We start from the raw sequence: 22,552 nt of genomic DNA, 5'->3' as shown, positions 1-22,552 counted from the left end.
CTTGCATTTTTTTCATAAAAGAGAACTCTTGGGCTTTCAAAGTGGCCCTGTGCCAACCTTTGAGATCGATCGACATTGAAGAGAAAAATTGAGATTGACTGACTTCTTCATTTCCCTCTATCCAACTTTACATCAGGCCCCAAGATGATTAGTCAAAACTTAACCCATGGTTGAGTGGTATTGGTTGTCGAAGCAAATTAACAAATATGGCACTCAAGTTGATGCATGTTTCTATATTTCGGATCAAATTAGATAATACGTGTTTAACCTGAACATTGAAGTCAATGTGAATGATGCAAGCAGGGATGTGATAGGCTGTTGAGAGAAAAACCTAAACTCTGAGCGCAAAGTGCAAAAGCATGCGAGCCCAAAAACCTGCATAAATCCCAATATTAACATTTATCTTGGGTTTTAAAAGCCCTACTCTGCAATCTGGGGCGTTGTTATATAGTTTTTTATATTCATTTTTTTATGAATTTGATCTTGAACTTGAACTGGAACTTTGACCAGCACAAAGTAACTACTAAACCCAGGAAACTACTAAACAATCAAGTTAACTTAGTGCACAACATACCCCAAGTAAATCTGTTCTAGCATATTATCTGTTGGGACTGCCAAGCAAGCTACAATCTTTACAGCCTTTAAAACCCAAGCCATCTTTTTATTTGTGTCCACAGATTTTGCAGTTTAAATACCATGGAGTGTTGGATTGTATTTTGATGAGGACTTCAAACTATTTTGAGACTTTTAAATAGATGGAGCCCGCTGCCAAAATATAGACCGTATCGAATACGGCGTCACCATTCAAATACCTGTCCCAAAACATGGCGTCTTTCAGACCAACCGTCTACATGCAGTTTAACTTCAACATCAAGTTGAAACCCACCCAGGGCCTGAAAGAATGATTGGTAGTCTTATACCCCAATTCCACAGAGAGATAACCTGTTGGGTAATTTGTGTAGGGAACCTGACCATGCTTGTGACAATAAGTGATCTAGGGGCCCTTTCTCAAACCTTGGCTTAGGCTCCGGCTCAAGCTCCGCATGCCGTTGTTCGTGCAATACGCGCTGCTACAAAATGCAGGTTAACGGCCAAGCTGTGTACACAGCGCGCGGAGTCTAAGCCTGAGCCGGAGCCCAAGCCAAGGTTTGAGAAAGGCCCCTAATTTACACTCACCTGGCACTCCTGATCCTGGGAAATATCGACCCATTGCAAAAATAGGCCATAAGGACATATCCACCATGATAACAATGTGTCTGAAAATGACAACTTGAGACAACCTTCACAGATTCTCAAAACTGTACAATAGTAGCGTGACAGTAATGTAACAGTATGGCCAGTGAAAGCACATCAGCACTGTGAAGCGGAAAACATGTATACTAAGTCATCAAGACTCATCCATTCCCACTCTACACCAATGACTTCATCAGAATGATGATATACAACATTTATTTATCAATGGGTCAAGGGAGGGGGGTGAGTCACCCCTCAGCTCCAATGGGGGGTCCCCAGGCGTAGCGAGGCACCCCCAGGTAGAGTACGACTAACATCATGCTGGATTTGGCACATGTTATCCACTCTTGAAAGAGGTGGCAGGGTACTACTGCAAGAGCAAGGTCAAAGGTTCATTGGTGACTTATTAATCTGGCAGGATGTTAGAGGGGGGCAACAAACCCCTCCAGGTGGATCCAAACACTGATGTGGCTCATGTTTTATTTCTACATTCTGTCACCTACTAAAGAAGCAGAATTGTTGCACGGTGTCAGTTTACCAGTGACAGCAGGAAACTGGCTGCCTATGAAGTCACTGTGGACTAAGGAGCATCCAGTAGGGTGTCTGAGCCTATGCATCTGGAGCCAGCAATCTATACAACATATTAATCTTATAATACTTCATATCCTCAAGGCCGGCAGCTGACAGTCAAACTGGTATCACGCAGCCTAGCAGCCCTGGATTCCATAAGTTGATTCAAATCTCTAGGTGGAGGATACCAGTTAATCTGATTGTAATTTTCAACTTCCAGCAACGAGTGTAAAGGAGAGCCACTCTTACACAGTTGACACAAACAAAATGATCCTTCACTGCTCATTTGTAATGGAAGATTATGCCTCAATCAAAAAGGTCTCAAAACATGTACTATGCAAGTAAGAAACTTGAACTTTAGCAGTGAATAACAACGCTACAATGTGTGGGACCAAGTAGACTCTAATAGACTCAGCATTGGTATCATGTAGGCCTAAGCCCTGGTTAAGCATGTGTGACTTTGCTGTGACCACCAAACTCAGAAGAAAACAAGAGAAAACTCTTGTTCAGTCTCCTGATGATGAGTAAAGCAAGCTAGTCGAAACGTTGAGACCAATCAAAGAACTCATTCCGGGGTAGTGAAGTTAGTAACGATCCACAAATAACCTAAAATAGCAGTCCCGGCTGATTTTCTACCTTCCGCCCAGGTAGTAGTAGTAAAAAAGCAGGACAGTTCTTTTCAGAACTGAGAAGTCTCCCGAATTCCGAAAATCTACTCGATAGTCGAACATTAAGCAAGACAAATCTCAAAAGAACAAAATCTACCTGGCAAATTGATACATTACACACATGGTGTTAGCGCAAACCAAATTTGTATAAGAAATAAGAACTGCTTACGTTTGGCAGCTCCAAATCCTCCTGCACCAAATGATGTTGAAGTTGATGGAGTTGAGAATAGTCCAGTAGTTCCTGCATTTGATGTACTGCTGAATAGCGTCCCTGCTGCAGAAGAGGTATTTGAAGTACCAAACCCAATACCTAGACCCATCATACAACAAGACAAATACCTTAATATAACTCACCCAACAAACTTCATTGAATTGCTAATAATTGGAATGGTACATTCATTTAAAGGCACTGGACACTATTGGTAATTGCTCAAAATAATTATTATCATAAAACCTTTCTTGATGACGAGTAATGGGGAGAGGTTGATAGTATAAAACATTGTATGAAACGGCTCCCTCTAAAGTAATGTAGTTTTTGAGAAAGCTACAAGGGTGTTCTTTCTTCCATTATTCTCTCGCAACTTTAATGACCAATTGTGTCCAAATCTTCACAGATTTGTTATTTAATGCATATTTTGGGACACACCAAGTGAGAATACTGGTTCTTGAGTTACCAAAGGTGTCCAGTGTCTTTAAATCCAAGAAAAAGTCTTTTCAACCAAGGCCCACAACATGTTACATGAACATGGGTCAGGTCGTATGTTACTGCATATCCCATTTAAGGTCATTTGATGTCGCACCTGCATGATTCATATTAACATGAAGTCTAGTTATTTAGTTTTCATTTTGAATCAAACAGATAAAGGAGATCAGCCGTCTGTTCCACCAAACTTTTCCTAAATTAGGATTAATCTTAGGACTTAGGACGAGTTCAGTTCCGTATCCGAAAACGTTAGGACGCACTTAACCCATTCTAAGTTAGGACGGGTTCGTCGTCCTAACTCGAGATACATGTAAGATTAATGCTAGCGCTTTGTGAAACCGGCTGCAGGAGTCGATTTCACAAAGATATTCCTAACTTAGGACTAGTTCTTAGGAATTAATAAAAACGTAAGGCTAGTCCTAAGAAAGGACAAGTAAAACCTTGTCCAAATTCGATATACGACTAGTCTTTAAATCTTTGTGCAATCCACTGCAGGCCAAAAAGTCTATCTTTATTCTTGATTCTTCTTAGAGTAGAGGAAATGATACATTTATTCAATTTCTTGTTGTACCTGACGGTGGCTGGCCAAAGGTGTTTCCTGTACTGCCAAACAGCCCCCCTGCTGCACTGGTTCCCGTCCCAAAGAGACCAGTAGAAGGAGTCTGAGCGCCAAAAGCAGTTGGCGTTCCAAATCCAGACGTGCCTGGGGTCTTGGCACTAAAGGCATTGGTACCTAGGGAAAAGAGGAACAGATCAAAATCACAGTGGGAATTTATAGGATTTGGATTTAGAGATTAATTTACCAAGGAGCCATCACGAGGGGAAGGGAGATTGGGTAGGAGATACCCCAATTGAGAATGTCGTGCACAATGTCAAACAAATCGATTATCAGATTATAATTAGGTACAGAATGTTTAATTTAAAAACGTAACTGGAATATAACAACAACAAAAACATTTGAAGGTAGTGTTGAAGACGCAGGCCTGATGCTTCATGGAGGCAACGAAAGCGATTGCTTACATGCCCCCTGGTCATTGCCTTTAGTCATGTTTAGTGCCCCGTTCTTACTAAATCTCTACATAGCAACATCCGTAAGTCTGAGATTGCGCATCATTGGTCGTGCAAGACCAATTTTATTTGAAAGGTTTTACCAAGAAGAGGGCACTGTTTCAGGTGGAGAAAAAACGCCATTTAACAGGCTTGAACAAGACTACATTTGTAAGACCTGACATGCCCAGTTGAGAAAAACAGGGTCCATGGTTGACATGCAAAGGCCACCAGCAAGGCATCAAGGAAAACAATATTTTTCTATAATTGACGATTTATAAGGGCCTTTAGTTGCATGTATCCCCCTCTTTCCCTGGTCTCATGCTGATCTACGAGTCGAGTCACCCCGAGTCCCATGGGTTGAGTCTGGGCCCAAGGTGGAGTCCGAGACATGGTGCCCTGAGACCAAGTCCACAAAAAGTAGACAGGAGACCAGCTTGAGTCTGGTCTTGGACTTGAGTCCTGCAGCACTGGTTGAAGGTTAATTAGCTTTAAATCCATGATCCCTTCATATTATATTAATTAATAACAACCACCAGTAAATCAAAACCATAACCCTATCTTACTAGCGAGTGATGTACAGGGATGTCAGTAAGGATGCATGTAATAACCAAGACGATCTTAAATACTATAACGTTAAGCTTGAAATCAAGAAAAGAATAATAACACAAAAAAGTTGCATAAGTTAAAGTGACCAGTTACAGTGTTGGGTAGTGGTGGTGGGTAGAGTTTTCAGCATGTTAAATAATTTCAGATACGGTCATCTTAAGAAACACTTTGGCCTAAGGATTTGCAAAACAAACCACTATCAATTCCATCTTAGTTAAACCTGGAAGGGATCACTAGTCAGAAAATGTCCATGCTATTGAAGCAAAACACAATGTGCTCAAGGGCCTACATGTATAGTCACAGGTCAAATGTTTCACAGGGGTTGAGCACATTTCAACTGTTGCCAATTATTTGTTGCGAATTTGTGACGACAACAATTTGTATGGCATTCGCAGGAAGTATGAACCGGGCTTTGCTCCTTAATCATGTAAGACAAAATATCAGTGTTAACCATTGCAAAACATTCCACCAATAAAGTAATCGTGTTTCCAAGGTTAGTATGTGACTTCACCTTACTCAAGGTTTAAAAGTAGAATATGATGATCCACACAAACATGCCTCGAAATCGCACCATCTTCCTTTTACGTCGCGTAGAAACACGGTCGGCCATTTTGTGGAGTCAAGATTTTGACTGCAATTTCAAAGCATACTTGTGTGGATCATTATATTCTACTTTTATAAAATCTTTCTAACCGTTTGCATTTCATAACAAACGGTTTCAAACGCTTTTCAAAGACCAACTTGTCCGATCCAAGGCAACCTGTTCCTTTAATCAATTGTACAATATGTAAAATACATATTTCCTGTCTGCAGAGCTAACTGGAATTAACTGAGTTGCCTTCCTTGGTTAAGTGCTGATCATTTGATTTCTTTGAACATACTGTACCACTGTGTACGCTTAGATTATTCAAGTGTAGTGTATCATCGTATACAGTTTCGAAAATCATGAAGGGCTATTTGTAGTAGCTGCATTCAAATGATAACCACTTTTAAAACCTTATTATACTGCCTAGACGCTAATTTGAAGTTCATAAATTCGTATCAATTTGTATGAAACTCATTTTTTTAGTGTTGAGTTTCACTGATAACCAGGGCCTAATTTCATAAAGCTGCTAAGCACAAAAATTTGCTTAGCATGCAATTTGTGCCTTGATAAAAACAGGATTACCTTTAACATGTCTCTTTAATGTGTTCAAATTTGTTGCCTGTGTGTTTATACATCAATATTTTTTTTATTTTTTTTATATAATAGTAATGTTTTTTAATTACTTTTTTGTAAACTGTGCATTTCGGCTTTTTAGCCGCTGTATTGCAGTGTTTTAATAAATAAACTATAAATAATAATTACCAAACAAATTTCCACATCATTTTCAGGATAAGCAAACAGCTGAATACCAGTAACAAGCTATTATGCCACAAATGGAAATTTGGTTGGTAATCCTGTTTTTATCAAGGAAGAAATTTCATGCTTAGCAAATTTTTGTGCTTAGCAGCTCTATGAAATTGGGCCCTGATCCATCTACATACAATAAATGAATGAGAACAATGCTAGACATAATGACCTACTGGTTATAAACTGCTGACACATTACCCAACAGGAATTCCCAAACCACATTCAGAGCAAGCACTGTGTATCCGCAGTCACAAATTATTTATAACCGATTCAAAGGAGAAAACGCTACGTGGATACAAGTTAGTTTTTCTATCGCAGGGCAAAAGATAAAAATATATTACCGATTTATCTAATTGCCAACATGTTGATTTGGCCTGAAGTTGGTATCATGGGATGTTTCAAAACTAGGTCAAACTTTTTTTCTAGAATGGATGAGAGTGTGGAGTTGTCCTTTTTATAGCTCCATGATGAGACCAAGTAAAGTATTTGTGTTCGCTGACCCTTTCTGAAGTCTATGATTTACGCATGTACTAGATTGGAATGTCATTCAAGACCAATATTTTGTTCACTTTCCACTCCTACCTGTGTGCTTTGTCCCTTTGTGGTTTTGAGAAATACATCAAGCATTAATTGTATCTTCATGAGCCATTCTACATTGTTATACCTTGGTAACAAATTTAGAAGTTTGATTGGTCGAGAACCAATCACATGACGTGCAACAAAAACGCATGTACTATGGCGCGGCGGGTAACATGAATTTTGTTAACCGGTGTACATTACCTTGATCGTTCCCAGCGTTGGTCGATTTCCAGCGCTTTGTACGAAACAGCGGCGGGTTTGAGGGTACAGTAAAAAATTGTTTCGTGTTTGAACAACTGTTCGTCTAGTTAAAACTATGCATACTCGTCAAAAAAATGTTTGAAGATGACAACAGAACTTCGAGAAGAGGAATAATCATGTTACCAAGGTATAACAAAACAATTGTTGCACGATGTGATTTGGGTCCATGGGTTTTGTACACCCTCGGGGGAAAATGGCACCCTCGGCTTTGCATCGGCTGCCATTTCCCTCCTCGGATGTTCAACACGCCATGGCACCCGTCACAGCGTCAATAATTGTATATATGTATCACATTATTAAAACCTAATTGATGTTGTTTAATCTCCTGAAACACAATTAATGTTTAAGAAAGAAGCTTGGAACTTAACTGTTGAAAATATAACTAGACCCTCAAATCAAAGTCATACTGTTCCAAAGACAATGAAACCCTAACATCTCACTTAACTTCCTTCAGGTATTCAGTCAAAATCATAACAGTGTATATGATACGTGTTTTAGAAATTGTCTGCACGTGTACAGTAAATTACAATAAACAGAGGTAGTGCAGAAACAGTGATGTGATATGCTTAAAGGTTCTCCAAGAGCCTCCAGTGCAAATGATGTGAATCAACATGTAGAAAGCAAACTTACGCTGACCATGAGGGGTAGAATGTGGGGAAGAGAAGTTACCTGTTAAGAGACCATTGATTTTCTTGTTTAACTGGCTCAATTTCACACAGGGCTAAAGATTGATCTTAACTGCAAATCAATCTTACAGTACTGCTAAGCAAAGTGTGATGTCACAGTACAAAACTTATCCTGAGATGAATCTAACGCCGTGTTCACATAGCTTCAATTTTTTTTTTAAGTCCTGCAAATTTTCTGCAGAATGACAACATTTAATCCAATGGGAGCGCATAGTAAACTGAACTCCAATGTCAACTCACCGCGAACATGATGTAAAACTAACAGGCAGAAAGAGGTCGTGGACTCCCACACAGCCTTGGTAATTTAACAGGGCTGTTAAAATGTCCAATGAGAACTGCGCTGTAAAGCTAACTGCGACCACCCTGTCAAATGTCGCGGGATTAAAGTCCAACAGCCGATTTCACGAAACTTTACGCAACTGCGTCAGTCCACTTGCGCAACGCATATGGCGTAAGTTGCGCCATAAATATGCACAAGTGGACTGACGCAGTTGCGTAAAGTTTCGTGAAATCTGCTGCATGTGGGAATGCACAGAATTACACCCAGTCACGGTAACTTTCAACATGGTCGCACAAGAAAAAGTCTAATGGGAACATGGCTCTAGTGCTATGTGAAATCAGCCAAGATTATCTGTTCGAGCGGTCCCTTTAAAACCTGTGTTCCAAGGAGGGCACACTAGTTTCCCATCAACAGGGTTCTCCACAAAATTCTCAAAAAACCAAATGCGCCCGGACAAAAAATTCCGCGCTCGGACAAAATCGTTAGGCCCCCGGACAAAAAATATCGTGCCCGGAAAAAAAATAGAAAAACACTTCACGACGAACACAAACCACCGTTCGATGCGCTGTATCAACTACCTTTGTATGTAATAATAGTGTGCAAAGACTGGTACCCAGATCTCGACTATTTCGTAACGGCTATACGCGTGCATTTTTATCTGTGTCGCAGGGCATCCTGACTACCATTTGACAACAGCGTGGTGTTTAGACTTGGTTCCAAGTATGTGAATCGTGCGGTTTAGTCGCCCTGATATACTAATGACTGAAACAGCGCCCTCTCGTGAATTAACATCTGTCATTAGAGCATATTTAGAGCGTGGTAGCAAATCTACGGGGGAATTCTACGTCGCTGAAGAGAAATTACCGCACTCTCAGACTTAAATCAAGTTTACGTGGTAGGAGGAGACCGATCAGAGATCGAAAAAATACCCGGACTGAAACTCGATTTTGTTTTCACGCAATCTAGCATAAAGTGGTTTTGTTCATTCTGAAATGATATGCGCAAAATTGTTTGCTCAATCAGTCGATCTTGCAGGAATAGTTTGTGCAACTGCCGATCGTCAGGAATGGTTTGTGGTTTGTGTCATTGGTAGTGCTGGGCGAATAGTGAAATTTTGATATTCGGATACCGCTGGCCAACTATCCGAAATTAACCGGATATTCGAAAAGTTTTTTTTGCCACTAGAGGGCGCTGTTCGTTTGTGAATGAGATCGTATGGGCGGATTGATATTAATTTTAGACAGTGTCACTCGGTCCATTCATAAAAATAACCGGATCTAATTCAAAGATGGCGATTTGCTTTTTCTTTTGATCGTGATTGACTCTACGTGAAGGAAAACTTTCATAATCTTTGAACAAAATACGTCAGAAATGTCATTGTTCACGGAGGTGAGCATAGTTAAATACTTAATTTATGCTGTTTTATGCTGTCTTAATAGAAGTTTCATAAGGATTCAGACAAAACATTCCTATCAGTTGTCGCCCGACGTCCGCGGATATTCGGATATTAAAAGAATATCCGGTTACTTGGTTGTAATTACAGAACTATCCGGTTTATAAATAGGTATTCGCGCCCTATTCGGATATCCGGTTAAGAAAAAAAGGCATTCGTGGTAACGGATAGGAAAACCTATTCGCCATTAACCGGATATTCGAATAATTCGCCCAGGCCTAGTTAATGGCTTAGCTAATTGAGCATGAATAGTTTGCGCAATTTGCCGATAGTACAGGAGTAGTGTGCGCAATATGCCGATAGATACAGAATAATTTGAAAACAGTGCAGGAATGGTTTGCGCAATTTGACAATAGTGCAGGAACCCTGATCAAGTGTTGTGAGGAGAATATCTCAGCTACTTATGAGCTTTCAAAGTTCAATGGGCAAACAATGTACACTGTATCCAGTATTGTTATTGGGACTTATAACAACCTTTGGTTTATACAAGACGCTCAAACAGCCTTCCAAAGGTAGACAGGTCTTATAAAAACTTTAAAGTTTTTAAAAATATCACATTAAATTGCACTACTTTATGTGTGTTAAATTTTGTGTCAATATTTATTGATACAACATTTAAACACACCTTCCAAATCTACAGGTCCAGTTGTTTATAGTCCTGTCACAAGAAAACAAATCAGTTACCGTAATTTTCGGATTATAAACCGCGGTTTATATGTTGATTTTGACATTTTTTTGAACTCCTGTGGTTTATTCTCCGGGCGGCTTGTAAGCCGACGTATAAATATTTAAGAGAAAAAACGGCATTTTTTAAAAGAAAGATCATTTGTAAAATATTCTAATTAATGTTTTTTTTCTTAAACGAGAACAAAAACCTGCCTGTGTGATGACAAAATCCTGTTGAAAATCCCACCACAATTGTATTACATGTTTCCTTTGTAAAACGTTTATCAACCGCCCTCAGCTCCCCCTCTCAGCGCAACTCGGGTTAGACTAGACTGGTGCCCGTCTATTTATCCTAGCGATCTCTACATGCTGACGTCAGACATTCAAGCTATACTCGTGTCTCAGCGAAATAGACTCGTCCCCTGTCTATTTATCCCACGATCTTTATATACTGACGTCAGACATCCAGGCTACACTCGTGTCAGCCAGCGGTTTCTTCAGATCAACCACGCACAACGCAACAGCAGAATGGTGAATGGACGTACGCAAAGAACTATGCCGCTTCAGGGGATCAAACAAAACGTGTTCAACCTGCCCTGATTGTTGAGTCCAGTAACATTGGGAATTTTATTTCCAGGCGGCGCAAATGCGAGGGCGTAGCGCAACCCGTCGGCGAACATTGCTCAATACGGTGCCACCAACATCTGTTGTGCAATCTCGAGATTGAGTAGCGCAATTAACAGATTGCTAGCTTTACGAACTTGCATGTGTGTACATGTGCTTAATGTGCACGCTGCAGGATACATTACTCCACACACACGCTACGTCCGTCCGCCCGTCCGTCGTTGCAATATCTGTTGTGGATCCTCGTTGTGGGACTTCAATAATAAAAGGGAGGGAGAAACACCGGCCAACCACTTTTCTTTAATTCCCTTATTGAAAGACCCATTTCAACCTTATGTCCCGTCTACTCCGATGTTTAATAAAAGTGAATCCCCTGTCCTTTTGATTACGCAAAAAATAAGGTAGCGCATTTTGTTTCATTACCACCGCTATACAATAAAAGTGAGGGAAAAACTTTAGCCGTCCCCATAATTATTTCTTTTATATTTTATAAACGAATTTTGCATGTTTAAAAAATGTTCCTATATACATTGTAAACAGAAACAACACTCATAGACAATACTCTCTTTTGTGTTGTGGTAGCCCTGAAAAGGACTGTTTGGTTTTGGTTTTGTCTATTTTCTATTTAAACAAAACGGAAGGCAAAGGATTCCTTAGATATAAATCTTCGCACTATTTCTTTATCACTCACTGCTTCTGCAGACGAATCCTATGTTAAAACGATGGTCCACGCACTGTCTGAAGTTAGTTTTTATTGCAACACAAACTCACTTACCTACAAATAAAGTAGGATTTAACTTTGTCAATTTTTTAAATTGTTATTGGATTTTTTCAGTATCACAATAATAAACGTATTTTCAGTTGTAACTTCATCAATAATTATCCAACACAAACAATTATGTGGTCCCGCAAAGGGGGTGCTGCCAGCTTACAAAAATAATGCTATCCTATAATAGATCATTTCAATTACGATCAATAGTGTAAACTTCAATACATTTCAACTTTAATTACGACGCAACTCCCACATTGCGGCAACTATACAAGACTGACTGGAGTGACTGATGTGCCCGCCTGTCACTGCACATCACCACAAAGAGGACGCAAACAAGCACGGCCCCTATGTGTTCACGCATGCAGTGATTGGCCGTTTGATGATTGGCCGTTTGATGATTGGCTGTTGTTGATTGGCCGGTGATAGTTCCATTCATGAAATCTTGGCTAGACTTCGGACGGATCGAGTAGAGCGGCTGCCCATTGTACAACGGGGAGCTTGAACGTTTGACCCACGCTTTGAGGCTTGGGGCCCAGTCTAATCAAACGTGAACAACTTTTGTCAACAGAGGGCGATGCGATGCAGGGCAAAGTTTAACTATTTCTCGGTGTGCGTTGTCGGCCGATCTTTGATTCACGGAGAGTTTGTTGCCAAAGAAGTTTTCAAACATATGGTCAACACAACCGATCATCAAATCGCAAATTCTTGAAAAGGGTTGTTGATGGAAACAAATATAACTCAGGACTGATAGTGTGAGATAAGAAAATCACCCGTAACGCGGCAGGTTTGCGTACATTACTTCCGTCTTTTTTTTTTTTATTTGATCGCGGTTTATACGCCGCTCGGCATATACGCCGACACCTAAATATTTTTTTGTATATTTTGAGGAAGTGCGGTTTATACGCCGCGCGGTTTATAATCCGAAAATTTTGGTAAATTGAATTTCAATACATTTCTAAGCCAAGAGTACCTGTTCCGAAGGATGACCCTCCAAAGGGGGTTTTGTTGGCCCCAAACATTTCCCCTTTTCACAGGAGATCCAGAGAGGAGTTGTAAACTCAAATGCTGCAAATGCTGTGATTTAAATATTCTCAGAAGATCATCTGCAAGAGTACAAAGGGCGAAGAAAACAGTTTTAAAAACAAAAACGTATCACCAAGGAGGATTTGATCATGATTCAAAGTAGAGTATGTTGGCCCTGCAGGGTCATTGAAAATATCATCATTATTTGGAAGTAGAAGTGACATGGTTGAGCAGATAAGAGCATCAAATTCAAACTGGTGCTTCTGATCAGCATAGTGGGGTTTTGAATCCCCAGTTGTGACACTTATGTCCTTAAAGGGAAGGTACACGTTTGGTAATTACTCAAAACAAATATTAACTTAAAAACTGACTTGGTAACGAGCATCGGAGAGCTGTTGATAGTATAAAACATTGTGAGAAACGACTCCCTCTGAAGTACTGTAGTTTTAGGAAAGCGGTAATTTCTCACTAAAATATTACAAGACTTTTAGCTAGAAGTCTTTTATACCTATCTGAAAGCACACAAATTCGTCCAACAAGGGTGTTTTTTCTTTCATCATTTTCTCGCAACTTAGATGACCGATAGAGCCCAAATCTTCACAGGCTTATTATTTTATGCTTATAATGGGATACACCAAGTGAAAACACTGGTCTTTGACAATTACCAAAGGTGTACAGTGCCTTTAAGCAAGACACTTAAAGACACTGGACAATATTGGTAGGTGTCTAAGACCAGTCTTCTCACTTCACTTGGTGTATCTCAACATATGTATAATACATAAAATAAAAAAACCTGTAAATATTTTACAATTGCATAGCAAATCTTCCAAACCCTCCTCCCGATAGCGATAACGTAACCCTCGTCCCAAACAACAATAACGCAACCCTCATCTCGACAGCAATAATGCAACCCTCCTCCCGACGGCGACAACTTAACCCTCCTCCCAACGACGATAAGGCATCTTCTTTGAAATATGGACCATTTTACAACCTCAAATGTCATTTTTCAAACAATTATTTTTGACCTTTTCAGATATTTCAAATAATTGTATACATGTTAAGGTTTATTAAAATGTTCATATAAGGATAGAGCAGTTAATTTTAATTGTGTCGTGATCATTTTAAAAGTGTAGAGTCTGCAGCAGTGAAACCTGTGGTTATACATATTTAATTCAAAACTAGCTTAAGTAAATCACAAGGAACATTCATTGTTTACTATAATGAGGTCCAACAGATGTACTTTCAAATAAAATCAGTAAAAAAACAACAAAACACCAAACACAGAAAATATAAGCTTGACAGAGGAGGGCATAAGGCTGACAGAAAAACAAAGCAAATATTGTCTGTAATTATTTTTTTTCTGGCACAAGACTACTGTAGTTTCACTGATTATTGCAGCCTCTCATACCTAACATCTATCAAAAATAAAAACTTTGTCAAGCGTCCACATTTCTTTTTTTAGGTAAAAAACGTCAGTTTGAACGTAATTTTTGACAGATTTTAAGTGACGATCGCCAAAAAATGACAGATTTGCATGACGTTCCAGAAAATAGACGGACTTAATTGCAAAATGACATTCCAGACTTTATTATCTTCGCGCAATCCACATCAAACGTACCTGAATGGAAGTTGATTTAGTTTCCAAAAACTAGCGTTCTGAAGAAAGTATTTCCGTTGTAAATCATCTGAAAGACGTTTTGGTTTTTCGTCTGGAGCTGTCCCAAGATTGTCGAACGGCAGTAAATGCCGACGTCATTTTCTTGACAAAATTATTGTGCCCGAGTATAAGATCGTGCAGAAAAACGTGTGCTGATCGCGCATTCCGTAAAAACACTGACGGTGCCTGACTACAAGCAGACGTTTGAGGGGTACGTCTCGTGTCAAAGGTCAACTTACAGGGCGATCAGAAAATTCATGAACGTCGCGCGGAAGTAAATGACAGACAAGGAAAAATTACATCGCTGGAGATTTGAAAAACTGATTACTCTGATAGTTGACCAGGTATCGCAGCAATCATTGTCACAAAATAACTATTATTTAAACGTGTTTTCTTTGTATTTTTTTCGAACTTATTGAATGTCTTAAAAATTGGTTAACTCACGTGTTTCTTATTGTTGATATTTTTGACGGACTTTGATTGTCTTTTGCTGTTAAATTATTTGTCAACACCTGCGCATTCAAAAAATAAATAAATGCCCTGCAAATATGCAGTTTTTATCATTTAAATACCTCAATTATCTAACAGGTTGTTGAGGTCTGTCAAAAATGCTGATGTCAGGGACTCAAAATCTTCTACCTTGATTTATTTGAAAGGCCTGGGCTGTCAAAATTGTGTATAATATCTTGCTAGGTACCTCTTAGTTTATTACAATGTATAAATAAACAAAATAGCTTTCACTTATGAAAATATCAGGGTCCGAATTTCAGACTTACAAATGGTCCACATAATAAAGAAGATGCCATAACTTAACCCTCCTCCCGACGACGATAACGTAACCCTCCTCTCAATGGCGATAACGTTACCCTCCTCCTGACGGCACTTGTCGAACGACGGCAGTGGAAAAATAATTATTCGCATAAAACCTTACTTTGTAATGGGGAGAGGTTGATATTATAAAACATTGTGAGAACCGGCTTCCTCTGAAATGACGTAGTTTTCGAGAGAGAAGTAATTTTCCATGAATTTGATTTCGAGACCTCATAGTTAGAATTTGAGGTCCCGAAATCAAGCATTTGAAAGCACACAGCTTCAAGTGACAATGGTGTTTTTTTCTTCTATTATTATCTTGCACCTCCGACCCTGCAACGGCTGTTAAGAAGGAGTCACTCCTCTTTTATTCCCATTCATAAATGCCCTTTTGTTAAAAAACGTTGAACAAAATACAATTTTAGACACTTTAACAACTGAAAATTTGAGGTTTGAAATATTTTTTTCAAAAACTTTGTGAAGAATCTGTTTCATGCGCGTGGGTTGTGTCTATGCGCGCGCGCTTAGAAATAGATTACGCCCGCGCTTACATATATTACGCGCTGTATAGCTATGAATTGCGTTCCGCGTGATAATCTTGCGCGCGCCCGACATGCGGAGGCCAGCCGGTCTTAAACAGCTTTAGCTGTGTCTTTATCAACCGTTTAAACACCCCCACGTGACACGCTCTCCACCAATAGGAGTAGAGAAACTGTCTGGGTATTTATGAATTGGTTTTAAAGTTGTCTCCTAATTTTGCACACATTTATTATTCTGAATATTATCCTATTAATGATTATGGATTTTCTTGGTTGTCTGTAAATATCCATAGAGAAAGGACTGATTTTGGTGTGTTTGTTTTATATAAAACCAAGTCTAGACATTGAAAATTGTTGGATAACTTTCGGGTGGAGGGTTCTGTTACTGTTATCGCCGTCTGGAGGAGGGTTACGAACATTATCGCTGTCGGGTGGAGGGTTCTGATAGTGTTATCGCCGTCCGGAGGAGGGTTACGAACATTATCGCTGTCGGGTGGAGGGTTCTGTTAGTGTTAACGCCGTCCGGAGGAGGGTTACGAACATTATCGCTGTCGGGAGGGAAGGGGGTTTCGTTATCGTCGTCAGGAGGGTTACGTTATCACCGTCAGGAGGAGAGTTACTATACTTTATCGCCGTTGGGAGGAGGGTTATGTTATCGCCGTTGGGAGGACGGTTACGTTATCGCCGTCGGAAGGAGGGTTACGTTATCGCAACTAGGTTATATTTAAAAAAACTGATTTACTCAAATGAGACTTTCCTTTAAAAAAAAATGACACAGAGAAAGTGGTGAAAGGATACAAACTTATCTAACATAGTTTTCAACCCAAGCAAAACACACAAAAACAATACACATGACACATGTGAAAGCTCAATATTCTTAATAAATGATAATAAATGTGCATGCAGCATCATCAGAACGGTGAATCAAAATTAAGAAAGAGTTAACTGAGTGGCATCCTTGTTGTTTGTTGTTGAGTGTTTGTTGCCCTACCTTACTTAGTTATTGAGAATAAAAATCGCACCCAAGCCATTGCAAGTACTTACAAAAGCCGGAAAAGGGATGAAAGTGTCTGCTGTGTTAAAAATGTTTTTAAAACGGTGAAAATATTGAGTCAAACTTGCCTATTGTTCTACACACTACACAGGTCACTAAAATTTTAAAAGTGTAGGCCTACTTTTTAGGCTAAACTGAATCATTCAGTGATTGTGAATGTCAATATGTGTCTGTTGCGATTCAAAACTGCATGTCGATGGTCGACGGTAAGTTGCTACGAATTTCTCATGAGTGACCAAATATCCCAACATAAGGTTATTATTTTTGTTATTGCATGAAGTGGTAGCTTTTATGGGACATAATGTGGACTATATTTACCGATTATCTCACTGAACTACCTAATTGAAGACGGCATCAATCCCGCTCAAACCAGTTCCTTCTTCTTCCACGCTTGTCAGTGGCCATTGCGTTATCAGTGCCCATGCGTGATGAACTTTGACTCTGTGCTCCCCACCAGACGACTGTTACATGATTTGCAGACAATAATCAGAGAGATAGGCGGCGCGCCACATACAAATGGTATTGACTGATTGGCAAAAAGCACTGTGTTGAGAGTGTAGAGAAGGAAAGTTAGTGACAGGTGTGTGCATTCTTCCTCCATATGTGTGCGAGGTAGTAATAATTGACAGCCTTTACCAATGTGTGTATCTTTACGATATATTGTCGACTCACAATCCTTTTGCGGCACTCCGTTTGATTGAGTGGCATGTACTTGCTGCTATAAGCACAAAAATTTGCTTAGTTAGCCTGAATGTTTTGCTTTGATTTGATATTAACATGATTACTAGTTGCGATAATCGTAACCCTCCATCCTCCTCCCGACGGTCGGAGAGGATGGAGGGTTACGATTATCGCAACTACATGATTACCAACCAAATTTCCACGTGACTTTCAGGATAAGCAGCTGAATATCATGCAGTAACAAGCAACATGCAATAAATGGAAATTTGGTTGGTTTTATCCTGTTTTTATCAAGGAAGATATTTCATTTTTATAATAGCTAATTTGTGTGCTTAATAGCTATAGCAGCTCTATGAAATTGGGACAGTGCATGGTCCACAGTGGACTGAATGCATTGTATTTTATAATCTAGTTCTATACCTCATCTTTTTACCGGAGTTGTGCAAGACTTGGTAGTTGTTCCAACTTCCAAATACAAGATCGTTTGGTTAATAAGATTTTAGGTTTATGTCTTCTAAAATGCACTCCGTTAATTCGTAAACAATATTATTTATGTTAACTTTGCACTAAGATAAAGCTTCTTTCCTTTTTTCCTCTTTTTCCTCCTGGCCCACAGACCCTATTTTCAAACAGTTATAAAGCCTCTGGGATATTATTTGCTCAGTAGCACACTCGGGTAGGATACATTGTTTGAAGTACAAATTGGTGTAAAGGAACAACCAAAATCAAAATCAAATTTAAAATTAAAATTTAAAGCAATCGCACAACATCGGTAAATAGTATTGTCCAAAAGGCCCACACTTCGTGTATCACAACTTAAAATAAACCTGTAAAAATATAGGCTCAGTCGATCATCGGAGTCGGGAAAAAACAACGGGAAAACCCACCCTATGTTTCAGCACGTTTCGTTGTGTCTTGACATGTGTTTTTCTGTTATTCTCGATATCAAGAATTGATAGTTGTTTTAATGTTTTCTCAAAAAGTTCATGGAATAATATTTCAAGGGAAGTCTTTCACCATTACCTTCTGTAAACCCTGTAAGTTATTTGTAAATCTGTGAAGTTTTAATTTTTGGTCTTTTCAGAAAGTGTCCAATGGCTTATGTTGCACTTGTTTCAGAAATTGTAAATATTATCATTAGAGGAAACTGATAGCTTTAGAACTTGCTTCTTCTTCGTTTTTAAGTCTAATTATCAAGACTAATCAAGACCATCCCCAGACCAACAAAATGATTTTTTTATATAATTACATTTTGGCCTCGGGCCATGCCTTGCTGGAGGTGAGCCTTGTTGCTTCCCATAACCCACGTTTATTTTATCAAGTAGGCTTCACAATGACAATTGATTGTTGTAAGTTTGTCAGCAAAGATTACTTGAACGGCTTTTAACAACATTATTTACTCTCTTTTTTTTTCCTGTAAAAAAGGGGCCAAGTTTATGCAAAATTTTTATTTTATTGTCTTGGTGTTTTGGGTTTTTTTTTTTTTTTTTTTTGGGGGGGGGGTTCATAATTTTCACAGGTTTGTTATTTTGCGCATATGTTGAGAGAATACTGGCTTTGACAACCCACCTCTCTGGTGCCTTCAACAGGCTGATCTTGATTTCAATTTTTATACATATTTGTTATTGTAAAGTAAACACAGATTTGACATAAGTTACACACAGTTCAAAGTCCTTGATGTATTATGGGTTAAGTATACAACTGTTGTGCACCTGTGTAACTGTAAAACAAATCACAGCTTGAAGGTACATTGAGCTTAATACAAATCTTTGTATGCAGATCATATTATGATAGGTGTTATAACTTGTTGCACTGTGATTTCAGTTTCATAGTGTAATATTGGTATTAATATTAGTCTGCCCAAACCTGACAGTTAAGCCATTCTACAGTAAAGCCATGTATGTGCATAATGTACTTTGAATTTTCAGTAGCGTCTCCTAAGCATTATTGGTGAACTGCAGGATGAGGAATGCATTAACTTTGGAACAACTCTAGTAGCTGAGAAGAGTGTGTTCTGTAGGTGAGAATTGATGACTGTGTTTAATTAATTTGTAAATATCCTGGACACCATTGGCAATTGTCAAAGACCAGTATATTCCCACTTGTTGTATCCCAACATATATTTTATGCATAAAATAACAATATCTTTGAAAACTTGGACTCATTTGGGGTCATCGAAGTTGCAAGAGAATATTAAAAGAAAAAAACACTATTTTTTCCAAATTTCCATGCTTTTAGATGCCTAATAAAAGGCCTAATCATCAGCTCTCCATTGCTTGTTTTTACCAAGTAAGTTTTATGCTAATACAATTATGTTTAGTACTTACCAATATAGTGTCCAGTGCCTTTGTTCATAAAGATGTTGAAAGTGTTCCATTTGAATCAATGTAAGTTAAATCTATAGTTGGGTAAAAGTCTCTGAAAGATTAATGTATTAGTAGTAAAAATCAATAAATTAATATTAAAATTATAGGCCTGTGGTTTTGAATTTTTTTTGTTGATTGGCAAACTTTGCCCACAGAAGGAGAGTAACAAACATTACAAAATGATAAGGATTAGACAAACATCAATATGTTTTTATTAGTTGTTAAAGGCAGTGGACACTATTGGTAATTACTCAAAATAATTATTAGCACAAAACCTTCCTTGGTAACGAGTAATGGGGAGAGGTTGGTGGTACAAAACATTGTGAGAAACAGCTCCCTCTGAAGTGACATAGTTTTCGAGAAAGAAGTAATTGTCCACGAATTTGATTTTGAGACCTCAAGTTTAGAATTTGAGGTCTCGAACTCAAGCATCTGAAAGCACACAACTTTGTGTGACAAGGGTGATTTTTTCTTTCATAGCTATCTCGCAACTCCGACGACCAATCAAGCTCAAATTTTCACAGGTTTGATATTTTATCCATATGTTGAGATACAGCAAGTAAGAAGACTGGTCTTTGACAATTACCAATAGTGTCCACTGGCTTTAAACTGTTTGGTCTGCAATGTCCGGGTTTAAGTATAATTCATAAATACCCTAGACAGTTTTGCTATTCCTATTGGTGGAGAGCGTGTCACATGGGTGTGTATAAACCTTTGTTTATGACCAATAGAAAGTGTTGAAACATGGGCGTGACACGCAACTTGCACCTGTGCGTATAAGACGGTTTCTTCATTCCTATTGGTCGAGAGCACCGGCTGAAACAGTTGTGCCACATCACGCGATACGCGCAACGTGCACAGCATTCCCTTGTAAGGAGTTGTTTACCCGAGGGCCTTACCATTTCATAGCTGGAAGGGTGCTGTGTTGAAAGAAATCAATGAACAATTATAATTTTGGCATTTATTTTACTTTTTGACCAAATAGTGTTGATGTTTTTTGACCAAAAAGGTATTTATGAATGGGAATCGAAGTGTGTTGAATCGGTTTTCAACTAGTAGTTTAAAGCGGCCGAGGCCTGGTTCTTGATAATTTACCTCGACTTCGTCTCGGTAAAATTATCAAGAACCAGGCCTCGTTGGGTTTAAATCACTAGTTGAAAACCTCTTCACCACACATTGATTCTCTTATTTCTAGATCGGCATGCCCAAATGTGGATTTCACAATTTTATGTTTTTTGTAAGTTGAGAAATTTCATTTTTAGATAAATATTGGAATGTGCCGCTAAGTTTGTACTTGGAAGCCTATAATATTATACTCCGTCTACTGTGTTTAAAACATATTTCTGTTTCCTGTTTTATAGCTAAACACAGGATTTTGGTACTTTTTTTAACACAAAACACAATGTCCACAGATTTACACTAAACTTACACCGTTTGAAGATAATGATGTTAGAAAGCTGACCTAACATTACAAGCTTAGGTGCTGTAGTTTTTGAGATATGAGTAAAACAATGTCACGAAAATGCGTTTTACATGCTAAAATAATTTTTTTAATTTTTTTTTACTCATTTCTCAAAAACTACAGTACCTCAGCAAGTAATATTTTAAGAGAAGCTTTCTACCATCATTTTTTTAAACCTACTGTTTGAGTTTAATGTTAATCTGTGGACAGCGTATTTTGTGTCCTACAAATAGTATCCAGACTTTTTAACATTGATTTTTTTTAACTCTTCAGAAAAAGAGTGTAACATCTTTGAGTCATCTAAAGTGAATTTTCTGCATCATGTCCACAAGATATCATTCTTACAACGAAGGACAATCAGTAACAACCAAGCCGGAGATTTATTCATCTTCAATCCCAGAGAATGATGTCTTAACGACAGACTTCAATGAAACCACACACCTTTTGGGGAATTTGAAAAAGAAACATGAAACAGTGGCTGAAAAAGAAGACAATGGAAATGGTGGTCAATCTTTCACTGTTGGATATACTGCAGATCTTGTCACAGATGACAAAAGGTAAGTTGAAACGCTTAAAGGCACTGGACACTGTTGGTAATCACTGTTAGCATAAAAAATTACTTGTTAACGAGTAATGAAGAGCAGTTAATAGTAAAAAACATTCTGAGAAAAGGTTCCCTCTGAAGTAATGTAATGTAGTTTTCAAGAAAGAAGTAATTTTCCACTAAAATGTTTGAATTTGATTTTGAGACCTCAGAATTTGATTTTGAGGTTTCAAAGTCAGCGTCTTAAAGCACACAACTTAGTGTGAAGGGGGTGTTTTTTCTTCTATTTATTATCTCACAACTTCAACAACCAATTGAGTTCAAACTTTCATAGGTTTGTTATTTTGTGCATATTTTGAGATACACCAAGTGAGAAGGCTGGTCTTTGAAAACTACCAAAGGTGTCCAGTGTCTTTAAAGTAATTTATCTATTTGGCACTGGACACACTTTAATAATTGTCAAAGACCAGTCTTCTCACATGGTGTATCCCAACTTCATTAACTAACAAACCTGTGAAAATTTAGACCATGATCGGTCATCGCAGTTGCAAAAGAAAAAATGAAAGAAAAAACACCCTTGTGAAAAAATATTCATAAATACCCCAGACAGTTTCTCTACTCGTATTGGTGGAGAGCGCGTCACGTAGGTGTGCATAAACCTTTTGTTAATCTACACTGGAGCTCTGTTTATGCACACTGGCTTCCGCTTGTTGGGCGCGCAAGATTATCTCGCGGAAGGCACAAATCATAGCTATCAGCACGGAATGTAAGCTTGGCGTACACACAACCCACGCGCCTCGAACAGATTCTTCACAAAGTTTTGGGAAAAAATATTTCAAACCTCCAATTTTCAATTGTTAAAGTGTCTATAA

General features: G+C 38.6%; 2 protein-coding genes across 3 annotated transcripts in view; one reads left to right on the top strand and one right to left on the bottom strand.

Moving 5' to 3' along the window:
* Positions 1 to 17,030, bottom strand: part of LOC117293368 (nuclear pore complex protein Nup98-Nup96-like) — a gene marked incomplete at its 3' end in the record, with an annotated part of 62,722 nt that extends 45,692 nt beyond the window's left edge. Inside the window, 5 exon segments of one of the 2 annotated variants that reach the window (XM_033775663.1) lie at positions 2,641 to 2,781; positions 3,746 to 3,907; positions 7,694 to 7,732; positions 12,515 to 12,647; positions 16,946 to 17,030. In XM_033775663.1, the coding sequence (XP_033631554.1) occupies positions 2,641 to 2,781; positions 3,746 to 3,907; positions 7,694 to 7,732; positions 12,515 to 12,563 (391 nt within the window). 2 annotated transcript variants of the gene reach the window in all.
* Positions 17,031 to 17,186: 156 nt separating this feature from the next.
* LOC117293999 (P protein-like) overlaps positions 17,187 to 22,552 on the top strand; it is a 33,003-nt gene continuing 27,637 nt past the window's right edge. Inside the window, exons 1-3 of the mRNA XM_033776517.1 lie at positions 17,187 to 17,239; positions 19,237 to 19,328; positions 21,410 to 21,693. Coding sequence (XP_033632408.1) covers positions 21,458 to 21,693 — 236 coding nt within the window. The 5' untranslated portion in view covers positions 17,187 to 17,239; positions 19,237 to 19,328; positions 21,410 to 21,457. The remainder of the gene's footprint in view (positions 17,240 to 19,236; positions 19,329 to 21,409; positions 21,694 to 22,552) is intronic.

Source organism: Asterias rubens, chromosome 8, assembly GCF_902459465.1.
Source record: "Asterias rubens chromosome 8, eAstRub1.3, whole genome shotgun sequence".
NCBI classification, from domain to species: domain Eukaryota; kingdom Metazoa; phylum Echinodermata; class Asteroidea; order Forcipulatida; family Asteriidae; genus Asterias; species Asterias rubens.
This window is presented reverse-complemented; position numbering and strand designations above follow the sequence as displayed.